This window comes from Balaenoptera ricei, chromosome 4 (genome assembly GCF_028023285.1).
Source record: "Balaenoptera ricei isolate mBalRic1 chromosome 4, mBalRic1.hap2, whole genome shotgun sequence".
Classification (NCBI taxonomy): Eukaryota; Metazoa; Chordata; class Mammalia; order Artiodactyla; family Balaenopteridae; genus Balaenoptera; species Balaenoptera ricei.
This window is the reverse complement of record NC_082642.1, coordinates 113,831,059-113,851,421: the sequence shown is the minus strand read 5'-3', so window position 1 is coordinate 113,851,421 and position 20,363 is coordinate 113,831,059. Positions and strand designations below refer to the sequence as shown.

The 20,363-nt window shown below is 38.1% G+C and overlaps 2 protein-coding genes across 6 annotated transcripts in view; one reads left to right on the top strand and one right to left on the bottom strand.

Annotated features, from left to right (window-relative positions):
- Nucleotides 1-20,363, top strand: part of CMSS1 (cms1 ribosomal small subunit homolog) — a 393,286-nt gene that overhangs the window by 328,992 nt on the left and 43,931 nt on the right. For all 5 annotated transcript variants that reach the window (XM_059921299.1, XM_059921303.1, XM_059921302.1 and 2 more), the window contains exon 2: nucleotides 19,658-19,746. In XM_059921299.1, the coding sequence (XP_059777282.1) occupies nucleotides 19,658-19,746 (89 nt within the window). The remainder of the gene's footprint in view (nucleotides 1-19,657; nucleotides 19,747-20,363) is intronic.
- Nucleotides 15,287-16,516, bottom strand: LOC132365474 (nucleosome assembly protein 1-like 1). The gene has a single exon (XM_059922201.1). The coding sequence runs from the start codon at nucleotides 16,418-16,420 to the stop codon at nucleotides 15,314-15,316; it is 1,107 nt and encodes a 368-aa protein (XP_059778184.1). The 5' UTR covers nucleotides 16,421-16,516; the 3' UTR covers nucleotides 15,287-15,313.

Sequence of the window (20,363 nt, the reverse complement as noted above, 5' to 3'; positions counted from 1 at the left end):
AAAACAGAAATGGGGAAACAGCTGTTTCTCAATTCCTATAAAATGCGTCCTGTTTTATAGATCATGCTGGACAGCTCTATTTTGATGTCTGCAATATTACTTGGTCCTTGAAATTGTGAATTTCCTGGACCTGAATTTCCTTTTCACATTTGGGAAAGAAAGATTAATTCTACTAGGCATTTCAGTGTTTTATACAGGCCATGAGGTCTTCTCTATAGTTTGTTTTGGGAGCTACTGAAGGGATCATATGGAAGAAATGCCTTCTTCCTTACAGCACAACAAAGTTTTTAACTGTTAAGATTGATATTATATGCTCAACTCATTCAGTGTTTCTGCAGATGTTGATTTAATGTATCTGCAAGATTCTATGCTACATGCAGAACATGCAAGGGTGGAAGGACACCAGGCTGTCAGGTAGCCCACAGTCCAGAAGGGAGGACAGATGCAGTGTGATGAGTAGTCTAATCCAGGGATACCTGAGCTGTAACAACTACCTAGAGGAAGAGTTGGAAAACTATGGCACATTTTCTGACTGCCTATTTTTGTGTACAAAGTTTTGTTGTAACATAACCATGCCCGCTCATTTACATATTTTCAGTGAATGCTTTCATGATTCAATGTGTAGTTGTGACAGAGATTGTAGGGTCCACAAGCCTAAAGTATTATTTATCTGGTCCTCTAATAAAGATTTTGCCAACTTCTGGCTTAGAAGAAGGAACACTAGGAAAGTGTATGGTCACCAAAGAAAAGGGTAAGTGGAGGACACCTCGGAGAATGCCAGCATTTTACAGGATAGGTAAAAGAAGAGAGTGCATGAAGTGATGGGTTGAGAACCATAGTATGCCAGAACACAAAGGAGGAGAGCGTATCAAAAAGTTGAGGGTCAACATCAGTGTCAAGTGCCCCAAGGCAGTCAGGTAAGATGATGGTTATAATGAACATTTCCTGAGAATTTACTTATGTGGTAGACAGTGTGCTAAGCAATTTACATTTAGTATGTCAAGACTCCATGTAATACCCCTATAAGGCTGGCACTATTAATATTCCCATTTTATAGATGAAGAAATTAAGGCACAGAAAGACCAAGTAACTTTGCCAAGGTCACACAGCATTAAATGGCAGAGGTATTATTCTAATCCAGGCAGCCTGATTCTAGAGAGCCTGTAATTTTAATCTCTGTCCCAATTGACAATTAAGGAATCATTGATGTCCTTAGAAGAGTAATTTCAGAGACATGATGGAAGTGGAAGATAGCTTCAAATAACTAACTGATAATAATGTTTGCCATGAGCTGTGCATTGTTCTAAGAGTTTTACACTAACTCACTTAACCTCTTAACAACCTCATTTTACATATAAGGAAATCATGGCACAGAAAGGTGAATTAACTTACCCAAAGCCAAACAGTTATTGAGTGACAAAGGTGTGATGTGAGATTCTGGAGAGAAACAGCTTAACTTCTATCCCTGCATCCTTACTGACCTCCATCCATCCCTGGCCCTTTCTACCTCTCTCAGAGATGTTGGCCTGAATCTGGCATTCCCTCTTTTGTTACTCCCTGCACCCCAATGTGATAGCCATTTAGAAAATAAAAAAGAAAGTTCAGTATGTTTTTTAAAATAAATGATGGTATGGTACCCGTAGAAGACTCACAGGCAGATCAATGGAACCAGACCCGAGCATATGTATGATTTGTGTTTTGATTAAATGAAAGTGCTATAATAAGATAATGTGGGAGAGAAGAATCCTTCAGCAAGATGTTAGGACAACTGATTAAATATTTGAAAAGATAATAAAGTTAGAGCTTTACTTTATACCATACAACAAAATCTACTCTATAGGATTTAAGTTAAATGTTTTTAAAAAAAAAAGATCAAAAAAATTTTTAAACTAGATAAAAGTATCTACTTAAGAGTAGGGTGAACTTTGCAAAGCATAATTGCAATGAAAAAAGGTAATATATTCGATCTCATTACAATTTAAAACATCTCTAGGTCAAAAATAATTTTAAAAATTAAAAGATAAAACTTCTTAAATTAACCTTAACATTAAAAGATTTATACAAATTGGTAAGAAAACATTAAAACCCTTCTTGACAAATAAACAAAGGTTAAGACATTCTATTCATATAAGAAATACACAAGCTAATAAAAACCAAAATATTTACTCTTGGTCATATCAAATGAATGCAAATTAAAATGCAGTATCATTTTTACCTCTTATCAATGTTTAAAAATTCAGTATTTGCTGTAGTGTGATGAAACAGTTGTTTTTATACATGTTGATGACTTTAAAATTGACCCCAAACCATCTGAAAAACAGTTTAGAAGTTGTTAAAACCCTTAAAAAACACACATACCTTCTTACAATGTAATTTCTCTTCTAGAATTCTGTTCTAATCAGAAATGCATGAAATTTATAAAGCTGTCTATGACAATAAATTTACAAAAGCAACTTTTAGAAGTAATCTAAGTAATGATAGCAGAACAAATTAAATATAGTGTAGGCAAACACCAGTTTGTCACATAGCCATTAAAAATGTTTTTCAAGACTACTGACATGGGAAAATACTCATGGTATAATATTAAAAGATAAAGTATTTGTATATTGTATGTAATTCCAGATATGTATGCGTATATACACATACATATACTCATATACACAGAGAGTCAGAACAAAAGGTAGAAGTAACTGTATCAAAATTATAAGAATATATCTCTTATTATAGTGGGACCATCTTTTTATGGTAGTGCCAAATTTTTGTTTCAGTCCCTTATTTATTTACCCCTTTAGACTGTTAGATCTCAGCTTTATCCCACTCTATCATGTAAGACCTCAGAGTTACAGTTCTTGAAGATCATTCCAAACACAAACCCCTCTCTGTATATTTCCTATGTAGCTGTTAATTAGTTGATTGGTTAATATCCTTAAGCCTAGTTTAACAGCAGGAAACTTTAAGGATAAAGCAATAAAGTACCTTTTCCTAAGCTACACAAAAAGGCAGTTAAGATCTGGGTTTTCCATTGACAAGCTGGGCAAGAAAGTTAAGCATTCTGAAGCAGGGCATGTGAACATTACACCCACCTTTAACAATTCACAAGATGCACATTAAAGGCATACATTAAGTAATGTAATAGGTAGTTGAAGTCTCTGTGAAGGCTATAGGGCAGTCACAACAGAAACAGTGTGCTTTTCCATTGTAACATTTCTCTTCCTTGGGCTCACACTTTATAACAAGAGTGAGTGGGGAGCAGGTCTAACTGCAGCCTCCTAGGCCTTTTCCTTATGAAATTTCTGTTCAGGGGACATGACGTAACTCACATACTCATATAACGGGCCATGTTCACCTATATTTTTTTTAAATGTTACTCTATACCTCTGTACTTCAACATTTCACCTCACTCTGGAAATTTTGACTTGTCCAGGGTATACAGCATTCTTAATAGAAATTGGCCTGAACCAGAAAATCATAAATCATAGAAGTCTGACTTCATCATTCCACAAATGGGAAGACTGTGGCATAAAGTAAATGATCTGCCCAAGATCACAAAAGTTGGAACTGGAATCTAAGACTTCTAGGACTTCCTTTGTCACTCCTCTATACTGGCACTTCCCAAAAGGTGTGCACAGAGTGCTGTTCTGGGAGCTGTTAACAGTTGTGCTGCAAAGAGCAGAGTTCAGGGGTCAGATAAACCTGAGGGTGATCTCATTTCCATTCTCACACTTGGACAGGAGTAATGCATATTAATGTATTAAAGGATCCCTGCAATAAGACAGATACTAAATCAGATGGGATGTGGGAATGACAAGCATAAACCAGGACTAGCCTAGGCAAACCAGGATATATTTTCTCCCCAGCTAAAATATAGGATGGATACAGGGGTGGTGGGGGAGAGTTCCTAACAGATATCTGGACTAATTGGATATGTTTGTTTGTTTGTTTGTTTGTTTTGGAGGAGGGGAGCTATTCACCACATGCAGCAGCTTCTGCCCCAGTTAGATGAGTGTTATTCAAATGTAAGAACATACATTATTGTTAAACTGGGCTTTACATATCAAGCCCTTTGGATTCCAGTACCTAGCTTAATGATTAGTACCACCTGAGAGCCACCTAGTTTTCTAAGTTAGAGGGGCAGTATTGCATAATGGTTAAGAGCAAACTGAATCAAAATCGCCTAGATCCAAATCCTGATGCACTCCCTCATTAACCTTGGGCAAGTGCTTCCATGTCCACCTCTGTAAAACAGAGCTTGTAGTAACAGTACCCATTTCGTAAGACTGACATGCGAATTAAATGAGTTAATATGTGTAGAGCATTTAGAACACTGCCTTACTCAAAGTAAGGACTATGTAAGAGTTATTAACATTATTATTAGTTTCTGTTCCAGGAATGGAGAATTTATATAGCAGTGCTTCCAAATGTAACAAGTACGCTCATCCAATAAACATAACAATTCTAATAAGACCCAAAATGCCACTGCCAGTGTCCATGGCTCTATTCACCTAACTCCAACTACAAAGATTGACCAGAAAAGGTTAAATTGAAATTACTCATGGTTTGAAAACTGCCCCGAAATATGTAAATGTTCCAACATTTAAAATAAACTAGAAAGGAAGAAGGGTGAAGCTCTTAACACTCAAGACTAAAGTTGACGTCCTGTTGCCCAAGCTGAGTTACCTTTTTTTTTTTTTTGCCTTAAGCTAAAAATAAAATAGGATAAAAGGAAAAAATGCCTTATTCAGGACAGATAGCCGGCAGGCAACTATTCTGCCTGCAGAGCTGTCCTCTGATATTTGCATGATCTCCACTACATTTTTGTACCTTAAAGATAAGACAGGTCCTCTGGCACCCTCAGTTTTGGCATTAAAAGTCCTTTTTTTACTGCCACCGCAGCCAGGCTTAAGTGTGAGCATTCACAGAAGAGGTCAGACTCCTGTGGCTTTGGGTGCTTTAACCCAATGTGGTGGTTCCTCAGGGGCCTGTCCTGTGTATGTTTTTGTTTGTTTTGCTATTTAGCTACTCTATTTGTGTTTTTTCTTTCTTCCAGTTTTATTGAGATCTAATTTTTTTTAGTAATAAGGTCTTTATTATCGTGCAGACCAGAGCAACATGAGGCAAGTAGTTATCCAGGGTGGTGACTTGGAGACTGGAAAAATCTGTCACAAGTATCACGTGAGACCAACAGTGTCCATGAAGATAGTAAACCTTTTCTGCTATCAGAACACAGCTCAGGTCCTCTTGGCTAAAGATGGGTCACGTCCACACCTCTTCTAGGCAGAGGGGAGGAAATGAGGACCCCCATTACAGCTCTGTGTAAGTTTAAGGTGTACAGCATACTGATTTGACTTACATATATCATGAAATGATTAACACAATTAAGTTTAGTGAGCATCCATTATCTCATATAGATATAAACTAAAAGAAAAAGGGAGAAAATATTTTTTCCGTGTGATGAGAGCTCTTAGGATTTACTCACTTAATAACTTTCCTAGATAACATACAGCAGTGTTCATTATATTACTCGTGCTGTACATTGCATCCCTAATACTTGCTTATTATAACTGGAGGTTTGTACCTTTTGAGGACCTTCATCCAGTTCTCTCTCCACCCACGCCCTGCTTCAGGTCACCACAAATCTGATCTCTTTTTCTATGAGTTTGTTTGCTTTTGAAGTATAATTAACCTACAACACTATGTTAGTTCCTGGTATACAACACAGTGATTAGATATTTCTATACATTACAACTGCTGACATGTTACTGGCAACAAATTGTGTAGCATTTAAGATCCCCACAGATAGAAGGTGAAACATTTTTCTTTAGTCATGTATTTTTGAGACAGTGTTATTGGTCATAGTGCTTTACTTTCTTTCAGAGTTTTAGGACCCATAAAGTGACAACAGTTCAGAGTTGTGCCATCTTATTCCAAATTTTCTAACTTTAAAGTTTCCTGTGGGAACTGGAAACATATTTTATAAACAAAGTCTGGATCTGTTGCTAGGGTCATCTTCAGCTATGAAAATAGGAGCATTACTGGAATGTAGACCAGGCTGTAGCAGTTGCCACTAGAAACAGCAAAACTCAATGGGAAAAGGGTTCCCCACCCCCACCCCATCCCCATTCCCCATTCCAGTTCAGAATGACAGGAAGACTTCTGATGGCAAGAACTAACTCACAGGGGACTTACATTGAGAAACATTTGTTTTGTCAAATCTTTTGGAGAGAGAGGGAGAGGACATGTTTAGGAGCCTGAGAGATGGAAAAGGTAGATCATGCCCAGTTTCTTGCTGCCTATGAGAGTGAAAAAGCAAAAAGGAAAAGACGGTACCTAGGAAAAATGAAACAAAATCAGAGAGGCATATGCCATGCTAATGTAAAGCCTGATGACCCACCGCAAGGCTACAGAAGACTTTGAGTGGTCCAGTGTCCCTGTACCCAGAGCAGGGACTGTGTGGCCAGAAAAGGCTAGGAGACTAAAGGTTGAGCCTGCCAAGGCTTCTCCGAGCAGCCCCCTCAATACAACCAGGTGCCCTGGATTGGGCACAATAGACATGGCCTTGGGTTTACTGTTCCTCTTGCTGCCGATCACATAATTCTTCATTTGTACACTAGATCCTGTTCCCCTTTTCTCAGCATTTTCTTTTCTCAGTGAAAGTTGCAACTATTTGCTAGATTATAGCCCTAAGATAGTCTTGTTTCTACTTTTGGAAGATCTTTACAGAGGGGGAAACTTGTGCTGAATTTTGGAGGATGGGACTAAGATTTTGATGGAAAAGGAGAGATGACAAAGGTAAAGGGAGAGCAGGCATTATGAACAGTAAGAATAAATGAGAGGTACACTTACAGATGTATGATTCTTTTCTGGCGTGGTCTAATTGATTGTAAGCCCTTATTTTTTGGTCATGGCATACCTGTAGTAATTATTTTGAAAAGTGTGCAGAAGCAGTAAAGGATGGAGCTTCCTTCACTGCGTGCGCACTGTTAGTACAAGTGGAGCCAGAATTGAGAGCCCTTTTCTTTCACTGGCTATACTTCTCACTGTTTCTCCCCTCCTCTCCCTTCCTCTGCTCTCCCCTCCCCCTGCCCTGTGTTGTTTTGCTGGCATGGCCTTAGGGCCTTCACTGAGTTCACTTTTCACAGGGTCCTGTTCTGTGGATGTGGGAATTGTGTTCTTTCTCAGTGATGCTGGTAGGAGTCCCTTAATGAGCTGGGAACATGGTTCTTGAAGAGTAGTTCCCAGCCCTGCTTCTCCTGGCCAAATAAAACATTCTGGTTTCTAGGGATGAGTAATTTTAGCAAAACACTTTAGACTGTTGAAGTACAGCTGTGTCTCCAACATTAGCTTTCAGTGTGTATAGTTAGATTTCCCAGAGAACAGCTGAGCGCCTCTAGAAATATAGAATACCCCTCCCCAAATAAGTGAAATTGAACTAAATTAAACAAGATGAATTTTTTTTATAGATTTATTTTATTTATTTATTTTTGGCTGCGTTGGGTCTTCATTGCTGCGCGTGGGCTTTCTCTAGTTGCGGCGAGCGGGGGCTACTCTTCCTTTCGGTGCGCAGGCTGTTCATTGTGGTGGCTTCTCTTGTTGAGGAGCAAGGGCTCTAGGCGCGCAAGCTTCAGTAGTTGTGGCTCGCGGGCTCTAGAGGGCAGGCTCAGTAGTTGTGGCGCACGGGCTTAGTTGCTCCGCGTCATGTGGGATCTTCCCGGACTAGGGATTGAACCCGTGTCCCCTGCATTGGCAGACGGATTCCCAACCACTGCACCACCAGGGAAGTCCCAACAAGATAGATATATTTTTTTAATTTTTGAATTTTATTTTATTTATTTTTTTATACAGCAGGTTCTTATTAGTTATCTATTTTATACATATTAGTGTATACATGTCAATCCCAATCTCCCAATTCATCCCACCACCACCCCTCCCCCCACCACTTTCCCCCCTTGGTGTCCATACGTTTGTTCTCTACAACAAGATGGATTTTTAAAACTGTGTCACCACATAATGATAAAAGGAACAATCAACCAATAGGAAGTTGTAACAGTTCCAAACTTGCATGCACCTAACATACCTATGGGATGTGTAAACAAAAACTGACAGAATTACTGGAAAACATGGAGAAATTCAAATTAAGAGTGGAAGATGTTAATATATATGTCAATTATTGATAGATAAAACATAAAAATTCATAAACATAGCAGATTTGAAAAACATAATTAAGTTTATCTGTAATCATGTATAGAACTATGCACCTAACAATTAGATACTGCATATTCTAGTCCAAAAAAAAAATTTTTTTTTAAATTGATTATGTATGGGGACAGGTGGTTACTAGACTAACTGTGGTGATGATTTCCTAATGTATCCAAATGTCAAATTACTAGGTAGTACACCTGAAACTAACATGATATTCTATGTCAACTATTTTCAATAAAAATCAGTCAATCAATAAATAGTTATGTACTAGGTCAGGAGCTGGCAAACTATGACCCATGGACCAAATCCAGCCAGGATGTGTTTCTGTAGATAAAGTTTATCAGAATGCAGCCACACCCAATCATTTACATATTGTCTAAGGTTGCTTTTGCACAACAGCAGAATCCAGTAATTACTGACAGAGACCGTATTGCTCTGCAAACCCTATACTTATTTATTGTGTGGCCCTAAAAACCTAAAAAGTGTGCTGATCCCTGTGCTAGAAAATAAAGCAAGTCTTAACAAATATCAAATAATTGATTTGCATGCCATTTTTCTAACCACAATATAAAAAAAGGTAACTTTAAAAAATCTGTTTGAGAATTTAACAGCACACTTCTAAATAACTCATCAGTCAAAGAAAAGTCATTATAGAGTCTTTAAAAATATTTAGAATTAAATGATAATGAAACTGCTATAATATTAAAATGTATGGTATTCAGTTGTTATGAAGTGTTAAGAAAATATATATCCTTAATGCTTACATGAGAAAGAGAAAAACTTAATGGGCTAAATATCCAACTACAAAAATTAAGAACTCAATAGAGTATACCTAAAGAAAGTAAAGAATGTTAATTAGTGTACTAGAAATCAAAGAAGCAATAGAAAACATCTATAATACAGAACCTAGTTGTTGTTGTTGTTGTTTTAAGGAAATACCTCTCCAAGACAGAACAAGAAAAAAAAAGGTTCAAATAAAAACTGGGAGACAAGAAAAAGAAGACATAGCTACATATAATGATCACACCTCTCCAATAAATTTGAAAACTTTAAATAAAACAGCCAATTACCTAGAAAAATAATACTTACCAAAATTGAGTTAAAAATAGAAAAACCCGAATAATCATATAACTGTTAGAAATTGAAGCATTTGTTAAAACATACCCACAAAAAGAATACTACGCTCTGCTTCTTTTACTAACAGATTTTACCAAATATCAAGAAACAGATCATCTTAACTATACGTATACAACTATTTCAGAGGATAGAAAATGAGGAGACATTTCCCAACTCTTTTATGAAGCTAATATAACCTCAATACCTAAACCAGACAAGGAGGATACTAGAAAGGAAAATTATGTAAATAAATATCTAAATAAAATGGTAACCAACATTATTAAAAAAGAAATACATCATGACTAATTAATTGGGATTTATCCTAGGAATAGCAAGAATGGTTTAACATTAGACAACCTATTTTCACGGTTGGCCACATTAACAGATTATAGGAGAAACCCATATAATCATCTCAGTAAATGCAAAAACAAAAGGCATTGCATTAAATTTAACACCTATTAGTGATTTTAAAATAAAACAATAAACAAACCTCTTAGCAAACAGAATAGAAGGAAACATCATTTTAGCTATAAGCAGCATCTTCTCATGCAAGGGTAGTGTGGAGGTTAAGATGGTGGACTCCAACATTAAAATATTTGGGATTCAAATCCCAGCTCTGCCTATTAGTTGTGTGACATTGGGCAAGTGTTACAAAGTGTTTGATGAAAGTTAGCTTCTATCAGTTTTTTTTTAAGTTAGGCTTACTGAGGAATAATTTATATAGTAAATTACATAGTAAAATTAACCCCTTTTTGAGTATGGTTCTATGAAGTTTTACTAAAGCATACAGTTGTGTAACCACCACCACAGTAAAGTTACAGAACATTTCCAACAATCCCCAGAAGTTTCCCATCTCCAGTCCCCAGTAACTACTGATCTGTTTTTTTATCCCTATAGTTTTGCCTTCTCCAGGGTGTTAAATAAGTGGAATCACACATTATACAGCCTCTTGATTCTGGCTTCTTTTGCTTAGCATCGTGCTTTTGAAAGTTACCAGGTTATGAGTTTCAGTAGTTTATTCTGTTGAGAAACTGTGAGAACTATAGGAGAGTTAAGCAGGTCTATAGCCAGGGCAGATCTAGGTTTTTGTGAGGCCTAAATCTTATGTAATTTGGGGGACCCTCTCTTAGAAAAAGAATACAAAATTACTGATACAAAATTAGGTATGAAAGAAATTATTTTAAATAAGAAATCACAACAGTACTGTTATAAACACAGGAATTCTGAAAAGTTTTATTTTACTCATCCCTATCAGATAAGAAAAAAAAATTTTTTTTCTTAACTGTAAAGTACAGCATCTACTGTATTCCTATAGGAGAGGCTTTCCATTTTGAATAGACAAAATGGGAACCTAATTTTCTGCTTACAGTTTTGCATTTTTGATGATTGGAAGAATTTTCCACTGACTAATTTCTGGTTTCATTCATCCCAAACCTGCTTTCTCCTCCACTTCCCACATAGTTCTAAGGAAGGAGGCTACAGGTGTGTTTGTGTCACAATCCACAACCTCTAGCCCTGTACACTTTATGTCAGATGTCTGGTGAGTTGGCATGGGGTGGTAGGAATATTCCTGGAAGTATTCCTACAGTAGGAGAGCTAGCAATAATTTAACTATAGACTTTATGATTATGAACCTTATAATATCTCATTAAACTCAAGCTCAATGTCTGTCCAACCAGCTCCCTCTAACTGGATCCCCAAAATGCTCACTCCAGCTCCAACACTACTCACTAGGGGATAGGGACAGAGGTGAATTCTGGGTAGAAATAGACAGTGGTCTATTGTATTTATTTTAATCACCATATGTCTTTCTTTTGCAGATTTTTTAAGAAAAATTAACTGTATGATCCATTGCCAGTATTCTCCCTAGGGCCTAGAAGGAGTTCATGCAAGTAAATACTTAGAAGCTTAAGGAAATTGCTGAGAAATTGGATTTCTGATACTTTTCATAAAGAGGACAAAGTCAGGGATTGAAGGAAAGAGAAAGATATGTGCAACTTTTTTTTTTTTTTTGTGCAACTTTTAATTTTAGCTTTTTGCTCTCTTTGCCTGGGGTTGAAAAAGAACAGTGTACTTGACTCCACTCCTGGAAGAATTCAACCAATCCCATCTGGTGGTATCCTTTTTTTTTTTTTTTAAAGTAGACCCTCAAGGAGTTGAAAATAAGGTGGCACCATCTTGGTGACTCCACTCCACGGGCTGAATCAGCCACTGGGACTGAATGGCACAGGCCTAGCTTAACTTCCTCAAATGCCAGCAGTTCTAGAGAAATCTAGATGCTGGAGCCAAGCTGGTTAGGTTGGGTCCCCATACTGTTCTTTTAATACTGTCTTAATGGAACTCACAGTACTAGCATCCTTACTTCAGAAAAGCAGTTTTCTTTTTTGGAACCAAATAACATCACACACAGACTAAAGAAACAACTAATTTATTCAACCTCTATCTGATATTAATATCAAATATAATATAATATAATACAATATAATTAATCTTATATTAATATAATTAATAGAGTATAATATATTAATATAACTCCTGCTTTTTTATCAATATTTACATGTTATATTTCAGCCATCATTTTGCTTTTAGCTGTATCGTCATATTTGAGGTAAGTTTCTTGTAAACAGCATATAGTTAGTTCATTTTTTTAATCCACTTTGTCAATCTCTGTCTTTTTTTTTATAAATGTGTTTATTTATTTATGTTTAGCTGCGTTGGGTCTTCGTTGCTGCATACGGGCTTTCTCTAGTTGCGGCGAGCAGGGACTACTCTTCATCGCAATACGCAGGCTTCTCATTGTGGTGGCTTCTCTTGTTGCGGAGCATGGGCTTTAGGTGCACAGGCTTCAGTAGTTGTGGCACGTGGGCTCAGAAGTTGTGGCTCACGGGCTCTAGAGCGCAGTTTCAGTAGTTGTGGCGCACGGGCTTAGTTGCTCCACGGCATGTGGGATCTTCCCAGACCAGGGATCGAACTCATGTCCCCTGCATTGGCAGGCAGATTCTTAACCACTGTGCCACCAGGGAAGTCCCAATCTCTGTCTTTAAATTGGTATGTTTAGATCATTTACATTAATGTAATTGTTGATATGTTGGGATTCAAATATGCCATTTTATTTTGTCTTTTCTGTTTATTTGCTAGTTCTTGTTTATCTTTCCTGCCTTCCTGTGGGTTACTTGAACATTTTTAGAATTCTGTTTTGATTTATTGTAGTATTTTTGAGTGCATCTCTTTGCATAGCTCTTTCAGTGCTTGCTAAAGCACTAGTGTGGGTGTTGGCCTCATTACCACTGGGCAGTATGTAAAGTCCTGATTCTCTACTAGGGTTCCTCCGACCCTAGTGGGGAAGGAAAGGTGTCCTTCATTACTACCAGGAGGAGGTGGAAGTCCAGGCTCACAGTGTATTCTCCATTGATAATGCACTGGTGGTGGTGGTAGAGAACAGGGGTCTGTTACCACCCTTCAGGGATGAAAATCTCTTCAGGCGTTCAGTCCCTACTTGATCACCTCTGACACCACCCTGATGGAAGGTGGAGGAGGAGTTGGGGTGCCTCATTACAGCCTGACAAAGGTGGAAGTCTAGGTTCCCCACTCAGCCTTTGCTGGTGTAGGCAGCAAAGAAAACAGTTTTTCTGTTGTGTTTGGCTGAAGTCAAGTGGTTATTATCCAAAGGTTTTCAGTCTTGCTAGGCTGTCGTTTTCCTGGTCATTTTGTTAAACAGAGCAGACATTTGTTGGGGCTTTTTTGTTTGCTGTCACTGGCATTTCCAAGTTACTAGCTTCTTTAGCTCCAAGTCTGAGATAATAAGGCAAAAAGAAAACCCAGGGAGCTCACCGCTGTGTTGTTCCTGGGGCCCCAAAGTCCCTAGCATGTCTGACTTCTTCTCTCCACCTTTCAGAGATCTCCTATGTTTGTTTTATATATAATGGTCAGGATTTTTTGCTGTACTTAGCAGGAGGAATAAGGGAAAATATGACTACTACTACTCTCTTCCCAGAAGCAGCTCTATAAATACTTTTAATGCCAACTTAGTCCTTCATTTAAAAATCCCTGTTAGGGACTTCGCTGGTGGCGCAGTGGTTCAGAATCCGCCTGCCAATGCAGGGAACACGGGTTCGAGCCCTGGTCTGGGAAGATCCCACATGCTGCGGAGCAACTAAGCCTGTGCACCACAACTGCTGAGCCCACGCTCTAGAGCCCGTGAGCCACAACTACTGAAGCCCGCGTGCCTAGAACCCATGCTCTGCAACAAGAGAAGACACCGCAGCGAGAAGCCCGCACACCGCAAGGAAGAGTAGTGCCTGCTCGCCACAACTGGAGAAAGCCCATGTGCAGCAACGAAGACCCAACGCAGCCAAAAATAAATAAATAAATAAATAAATAAATTTTAAAAATAAAAAATAAGTAAAAAGCCCTGTTAATCTTCTACCTGCTACTACTTCATTGGGTAGAGTGCTTTTTTTCATGCTACACAGTTAAAAGTAGGGGTATTAATCAGGATTCTCCAGAAAAACAGAAGCAACAGAGTAGATATCTATATATCTATCTATATTTATCACTCTCTCTCTCTCTCTGTCTCTCTCTCTCTCTCTCTCTCTCTCTCTGTGTATCTATGTGTGTATATATAAAGGAATTGGCTCATGCAATTATGGAGACTGTCAAGTCCCAAGATTTGCAGGATAGACTGACAAGCTGGAGACCCAGAAGAGCCAGTTGTCTAGTTCCAATCCTAGTCAGAAGGCTTGAGAACCAGGAGAGCTGGTGGTGTAGTTCCAGCTTGAAGGCTGGCAGGCTCCAGATCCAGGAAGAGCCAATGTTTCAGTTCAAGTACAAAGGCAGAAAAAATTATCTTAATCAGGGGAGGTCATGCTTTTACTTCTTTTCTCTTCTTTTTTTAATATCTTTATGGGAGTATAATTGCTTTACAATGTTGTGTTAGTTTCTGCTGTAGAACAAAGTGAATCAGCTATATGTACACATATATCCCCATATCCCCTCCCTCGTGAGCCTCCCTCCCACCCTCCCTTTCCCAGCCCTCTAGGTCATCACAAAGTATCGAGCTGATCTCCCTGTGCTATGCGGCTGCTTCCTACTAGCTATCTATTTTACATTTGGTAGTGTATATATGTCCATGCCACTCTCTCACTTCATCCCAGCTTCCCATTCCCCCCCTGTGTCCTCAAGTCCATTCTCTACATCTGTGTCTTTATTCCTGGCCTGCCACTAGGTTCATCACTACCGTTTTTTAGGCTCCATATATGTGTGTTGGCATCCGGTGTTTGTTTTTCTCTTTCTGACTTCACTCTGTATGACAGACTCTAGGTCCATCCACCTCATTAGAAATAACTCAATTTCGTTCCTTTCTGTGGCTGAGTAATATTCCATGGTATATATGTGCCACATCTTCTTTATCCATTCATCTGTCGATGGACACTTTGGTTGCTTCCATCTCCTGGCTATTGTAAATAGTGCTGCAATGAACATTGGGGTACATGACTCTTTTTGAATTATGGTTTTCTCAGGGTATATGCCCAGCAGTGGGATTGCTGGGTCATATGGTAGTTCTATTTTTAGTTTTTTAACGAGCCTCTATACTGTTCTCCATAGTGGCTGTATCAATTTAGATTCCCACCAACAGTGCAGGAGGGTTCCCTTTTGTCCACACCCTCTCCAGCATTTATTGTTTGTAGATTTTTTGGTGATGGCCATTCTGACTGGTGTGAGGTGATACCTCATTGTAGTTTTGATTTGCATTTCTCTAATGATTAGTGATATTGAGCATCTTTTCATGTGTTTGTTGGCAATCTGTATATCTTTTTTTTTTTTTTTGAGTTTTGCAATTTATTTATTGAAACCTCATACATACATTGTTTGGCTGTAGAATTCTAAAACCATATTTTTTCCCAAAAACATTTTTATCCCATATCACAGAGTAATGATTTATAGCAAAGGAATACATAAGTCACTCAATTTGCTTCTCAGTGTGTTAAACAGAATTTGCTCATTTGGTAAACATTACCTCATCCGCTTCTTCACCTTCTTCATCATAATCATCATCATCATCTTCAATAGCTTCTCCAGTAAAGTATAACACTGATCTTGGGATTATGCGCTCACGTAAAAAGTGACCAATTTCAAAGTCCGCAGCAAGGATAGCTTCAGCAGCATCATCCAGATCTCCACTCCCAGGAACTTCAGGAGGGGCAAAAAAATTAAAGAAAGAGTCATTTGAAACTGTTTTGGTCACAGTATGAACTGTCCCACGTCTCTTGTGTTTCTGCTTCTTCTTAATGGTTTTCAAAGTGACATTCTTCCCTTTTTTCCAATCTATCTGGCACCCTGTACAACCCATAATTTCTGGTCCATCAAAAGAAAAAGGATCAGAATCATCTGGTTCTGACCTCATCCTATATGTCTTTGTCAACACTTCATTTGTGAAATATTCATTGGGTTCAAAGTGAAATTCTAAGACAAAACTCATAGGCTGACCAGCATCTGAGAATTTCACTTTAATATCTTTCAAGTGCTTCAGAATAGGTTCATCATGTTCCTGAACCATATCACTGAGCAAGTCAACATTCTTAAAAACGGTCAACCAAAATTCAGGAATTCCTTTGGGGTCTTCTTTTTCTTCATCCTTTTTCTCATCTTCAATCTTGGCCTTTTCTCTTAGCTCCTCCGAAATTTCATCTTCCTCATCTGGTTTCCATTCACATTCTTCTTCTGTAGGTTCATAAATGGCATTAATGATCTCAAATCGCTTATCAAATAGAGGTTGATAGAGAACAGCATACTTTCTTTCAAGATCATGAACTTCCTCATAGAACTTGGCTTCTATCTGTGCACATTTAATTTGAAGGTTTTTGAGAGCATTCACGTGTCTTTTAACTACCCTAGGCAAGCTTTCAATGTATCCTGTTGGTGTTTCTACCAGACCATCAAGTCTTTCTTGAAGGGCTGCAAGAATCTGAGGATTTTGCATCATCTGAACAGTCAGCTGACGTGCTTTGATTTTTGTTTCTTCACCAGTTTCTTCTTCTTCTACTTCTTCAACATCATCCAAATCTTGATCAAGTTCAGACTGTTCTCTGTTGTCGATGTCTGCCATGTTGTATGAGCGCCAAATATCAGTGGCTAGCACAGGGAGCCAGGCGGCCAGAGCTGCGCAGGCAGTGACTCAGGGCGGCGGCAGGAGGAGCAGAAGGCGGCACAGCGAGCAGATGGCGCTAAAGAACGGCAATCTGTATATCTTCTTTGGAGAAATGTCTGTTTAGGTCTTCTGCCCATTTTTGGATTGGGTTGTTTGTTTTTTTTTTTTGATATTAAGCTGTATGAGCTGCTTGTATATTTTGGAGATTAATCCTTTGTCAGTTGCTTTGTTTACAAATACTTTCTCCCATTCTGAGGGTTGTCTTTTCATCTTATTTATGGTTTCCTTTGCTGTTCAAAAGCTTTTAAGTTTCATTAGGTCCCATTTGTTTATTTTTGATTTTATTTCCATTACTCTAGGAGGTGGGTCAAAAAGGATCTTGCTGTGATTTATGTCATAGAGTGTTCTGCCTATGTTTTCCTCTAAGAGTTTGATAGTATCTGGCCTTACAGTTAGGTCTTTGACCCATTTTGACTTTATTTTTGTGTATGGTGTTAGGGAGTGTTCTAATTTCATTCTTTTACATGTAGCTGTCCAGTTTTCCCAGCACCACTTATTGAAGAGACTGTTTTCTCCATTGTATATTCTTGCCTCCTTTGTCAAAGATAAGGTGACCATATGTGCGTGGGTTTATCTCCGGGCTTTCTATCCTCTTCCATTGATCTATATTTCTGTTTTTGTGCCAGTACCATACTGTCTTGATTACTGTAGCTTTGTAGTATAGTCTGAAGTCTGGGAGCCTGATTCCTCCAACTCCATTTTCCTTTCTCAAGATTGCTTTGGCTATTTGTGGTCTGTTGTGTTTCCATACAAATTGTAAAATTTTTTGTTCTAGTTCTGTGAAAAATGCCATTGGTAATTTGACAGGGATTGCATTGATTCTGTAGATTGCTTTGGGTAGTACAGTCATTTTCACGATGTTGATTATTTCAATCCAAGAACATGGTATATCTTTCCATCTGTTTGTATCGTCTTTGATTTCTTTAATCAGTGTCTTATAGTTTTCCGCATACAGGTTTTTTGCCTCTTAGGTAGGTTTATCCCTAAGTATTTTATTCTTTTGTTACAATAGTAAATGAGAGTGTTTCCTTAATTTCTCTTTCTGATCTTTCGTTTTTAGTGTATACGAATGCAAGGGATTTCTGTGCATTAATTTTGTATCCTGCTACTCTACCAAATTCATTGATTAGCTCTAGTAGTTTTCTGGTAGCTTCTTTAGGATTCTCTATGTATACTATCATGTCATCTGCAAACAATGACAATTTTACTTCTTCTTTTCTGATTTGGATTCCTTTTATTTCTTTTTCTTCTCTGCTTGCTGTGGTTAAAACTTCCAAAACTATGTTGAATAATAGTGGTGAGAGTGGACATCCTTGTCTTATTCCTGATCTTAGAGGAAATGCTTTCAGTTTTTCACCATTGAGAATGATGTTTGCTGTGGGTTTGTCATATATGGCCTTTATTATGTTGAGGTAGGTTCCCTCTATGCCCACTTTCTGGAGGGTTTCTATCATAAATGGGTGTTGAATTTTGTCAAAAGCTTTTTCTGCATCTATTGAGATGATCATATGGTTTTTATCCTTCAATTTTTTGATGTGGTGAATCACACTGATTGATTTGCAGATATTGAAAAATCCTTGCATCCCTGGGATAAATCCCACTTGATCATGGTGTATGAACCTTTTAATGTATTGTTGGATTCGAATTGCTAGTATTTTGTTGAGGATTTTTGCGTCTATGTTCATTAGTGATATTGGCCTGTAGTTTTCTTTTTTTGTGACATCTTTGTCTTGTTTTGGTATCAGGGTGATGGTGGCCTCATAGAATGAGTTTGGGAGTGTTCCTCCCTCTGCTATATTTTGGAAGAATTTTAGAAGGATAGGTGTTAGCTCTTCTCTAAATGTTTCATAGAATTTGCCTGTGAAGCCATCTGGCCCTGGGCTTTTGTTTGTCAGAAGATTTTTAATCACAGTTTCAATTTCAGTGCTTGTGATTGGTCTGTTCATGTTTCTGTTTCTTCCTGGTTCAGTCTTGGAATGCTGTGCTTTTCTAAGAATTTGTCCATTTCTTCCAGGTTGTCCAATTTATTGGCATGTAGCTGCTTGTAGTAATCTCTCATGATCCTGCAGTGTCAGTTGTTTCTTCTTCTTTCATGCTTTTAGTTCTATTCCAGCCATATCTGATTGCATGAGTGCCACCCACATTAGGGAGGGAAATCTGCTTTATTCAGTCTAACCATTCAAATGTTAATCTCAACCAAAAACACCTACACAGAAACATCCAGAATAATGTTTGACCAAATATCTGGGCACCCTGTGGCCCAATCAAGTTGACACATAAAATTAACCATCATAGTATGTAAACATTTAAAAGCTCAGGACTACCAAACTAGTTAATTTGTACCCAAATATGAATTCTGACCAATATTACTCACAAATTCACATTTTGGGCTTTGAGATATACCGAAAAACTCAAAGGGAGTGAGTAAAGCCTTTCAAGGATTCAAAAATGTGTTCAAAGAGAACAACCACTATAATCTGGAAGACAGTATGGCATTATGGGAAGTAAGAAACTTATGGTTGCCATGCTTCTTTTAAAGAGCTTTTTAACAGAAAAATTATTAAAGCTTTTATTTTTCCTGGTTCTTAGAGTAAGAATTTACTTTTTCCAGTGTTGAAAGATTTTATAAATTCAAAATAAGAATTTCTCATGATCTATCATCCTTCCGTCACACTCTCTTAACATTACCCCTGGAGCCAGCACACAGGTGTCAAGAGCTGGCTGGTTCTCAGTGCAGGCAGTATCACTTGTGGGGAAGACTCTGGACTCAAGTAGGGTTCCCAGGTGTATTATGACCTGGGGCAAATTACTTCATCCCTCTAAGCAGCAACTTTCTTATCTGAAAATGGGGAGTTTAATATCTGTAAAATCGGCGTGAGTGTTCCATAATTAAACATTCTCAAATTTAGACATCTGAATAATCTTCATTTTTGCAGTTTTATAAATAACACTGCCACCTTGGTTCTTAAATCTCTGTCTTCATTTTGGATGATTTTCTTAAATTCAGCTTCTTAGAGGTGAAATTAATGAGTCAAGGGATAGAACCTTCTAAAAAGGTGGTACCAAGATTACACTAGCAATGGGAGAAAGAAAGAGAGAGGTGCTTTTCTCATTTTTAAACTTTATGTTTCCTAGAAGCATCAGATGGTGAAGGAGGAGGAGACACAGCAATGACGCAGCAGGAGACAGTTCCAGTTCCTGCCCTGTCAAAGAAAACCGAACAGGTGACAATCACTGTGGGAGAGTCACAGCTGTTGGCTCTGAAATCAGCCTCTTCTACCCCTCTACAGCATTCTGTGTGCTCCAAAACCAGTTATTGGTGGGATTTGAGGGAAACTTTTACCTTCTCTGCCTTTGAAAGAGCCATGCTTCATTAATTACAAACCATCAAGGTCTATTTTTCCCCCTAATATTTTTTTTACAATATAAATGTATTTTACAATAATGATATCTTAGATTCTTGTATTACATTTTTACCAAAGACCCAGTTTTATTCTTTTCGGTATAGTTCCCAGGAGAAGACACATAGCATAGATATGCAAGATTGCCCCCACACCAATGCATTATTACAGTACCAAGACATGCTGTGAGCAGGCTCCCAGGGCCTCATGTCTATCTAGCATCATGTCTGTTGTGTGAATTCTTATTGAGGATTTGCTACCTTCGTGTTACCACAAGTGGCCATTTGATAAACTTTGCTCCCTGGACTTAGGACCTTTTATTGCCTTTTTAATCTTCTTGCTGGCCACTCACATCCATTTGCGCCTTTCTTACATTATTGTCCCTGAGACCTAATTGGTAACCATGTGTGATTTTTTAAAGGACTATCTGTCAGTCCAAA

What these genes read in the sequence shown, in the direction of transcription:
- LOC132365474 (XM_059922201.1), bottom strand. Translation starts at nt 16,420, where the DNA reads ATGGCAGACATCGACAACAGAGAACAGTCTGAACTTGATCAAGATTTG.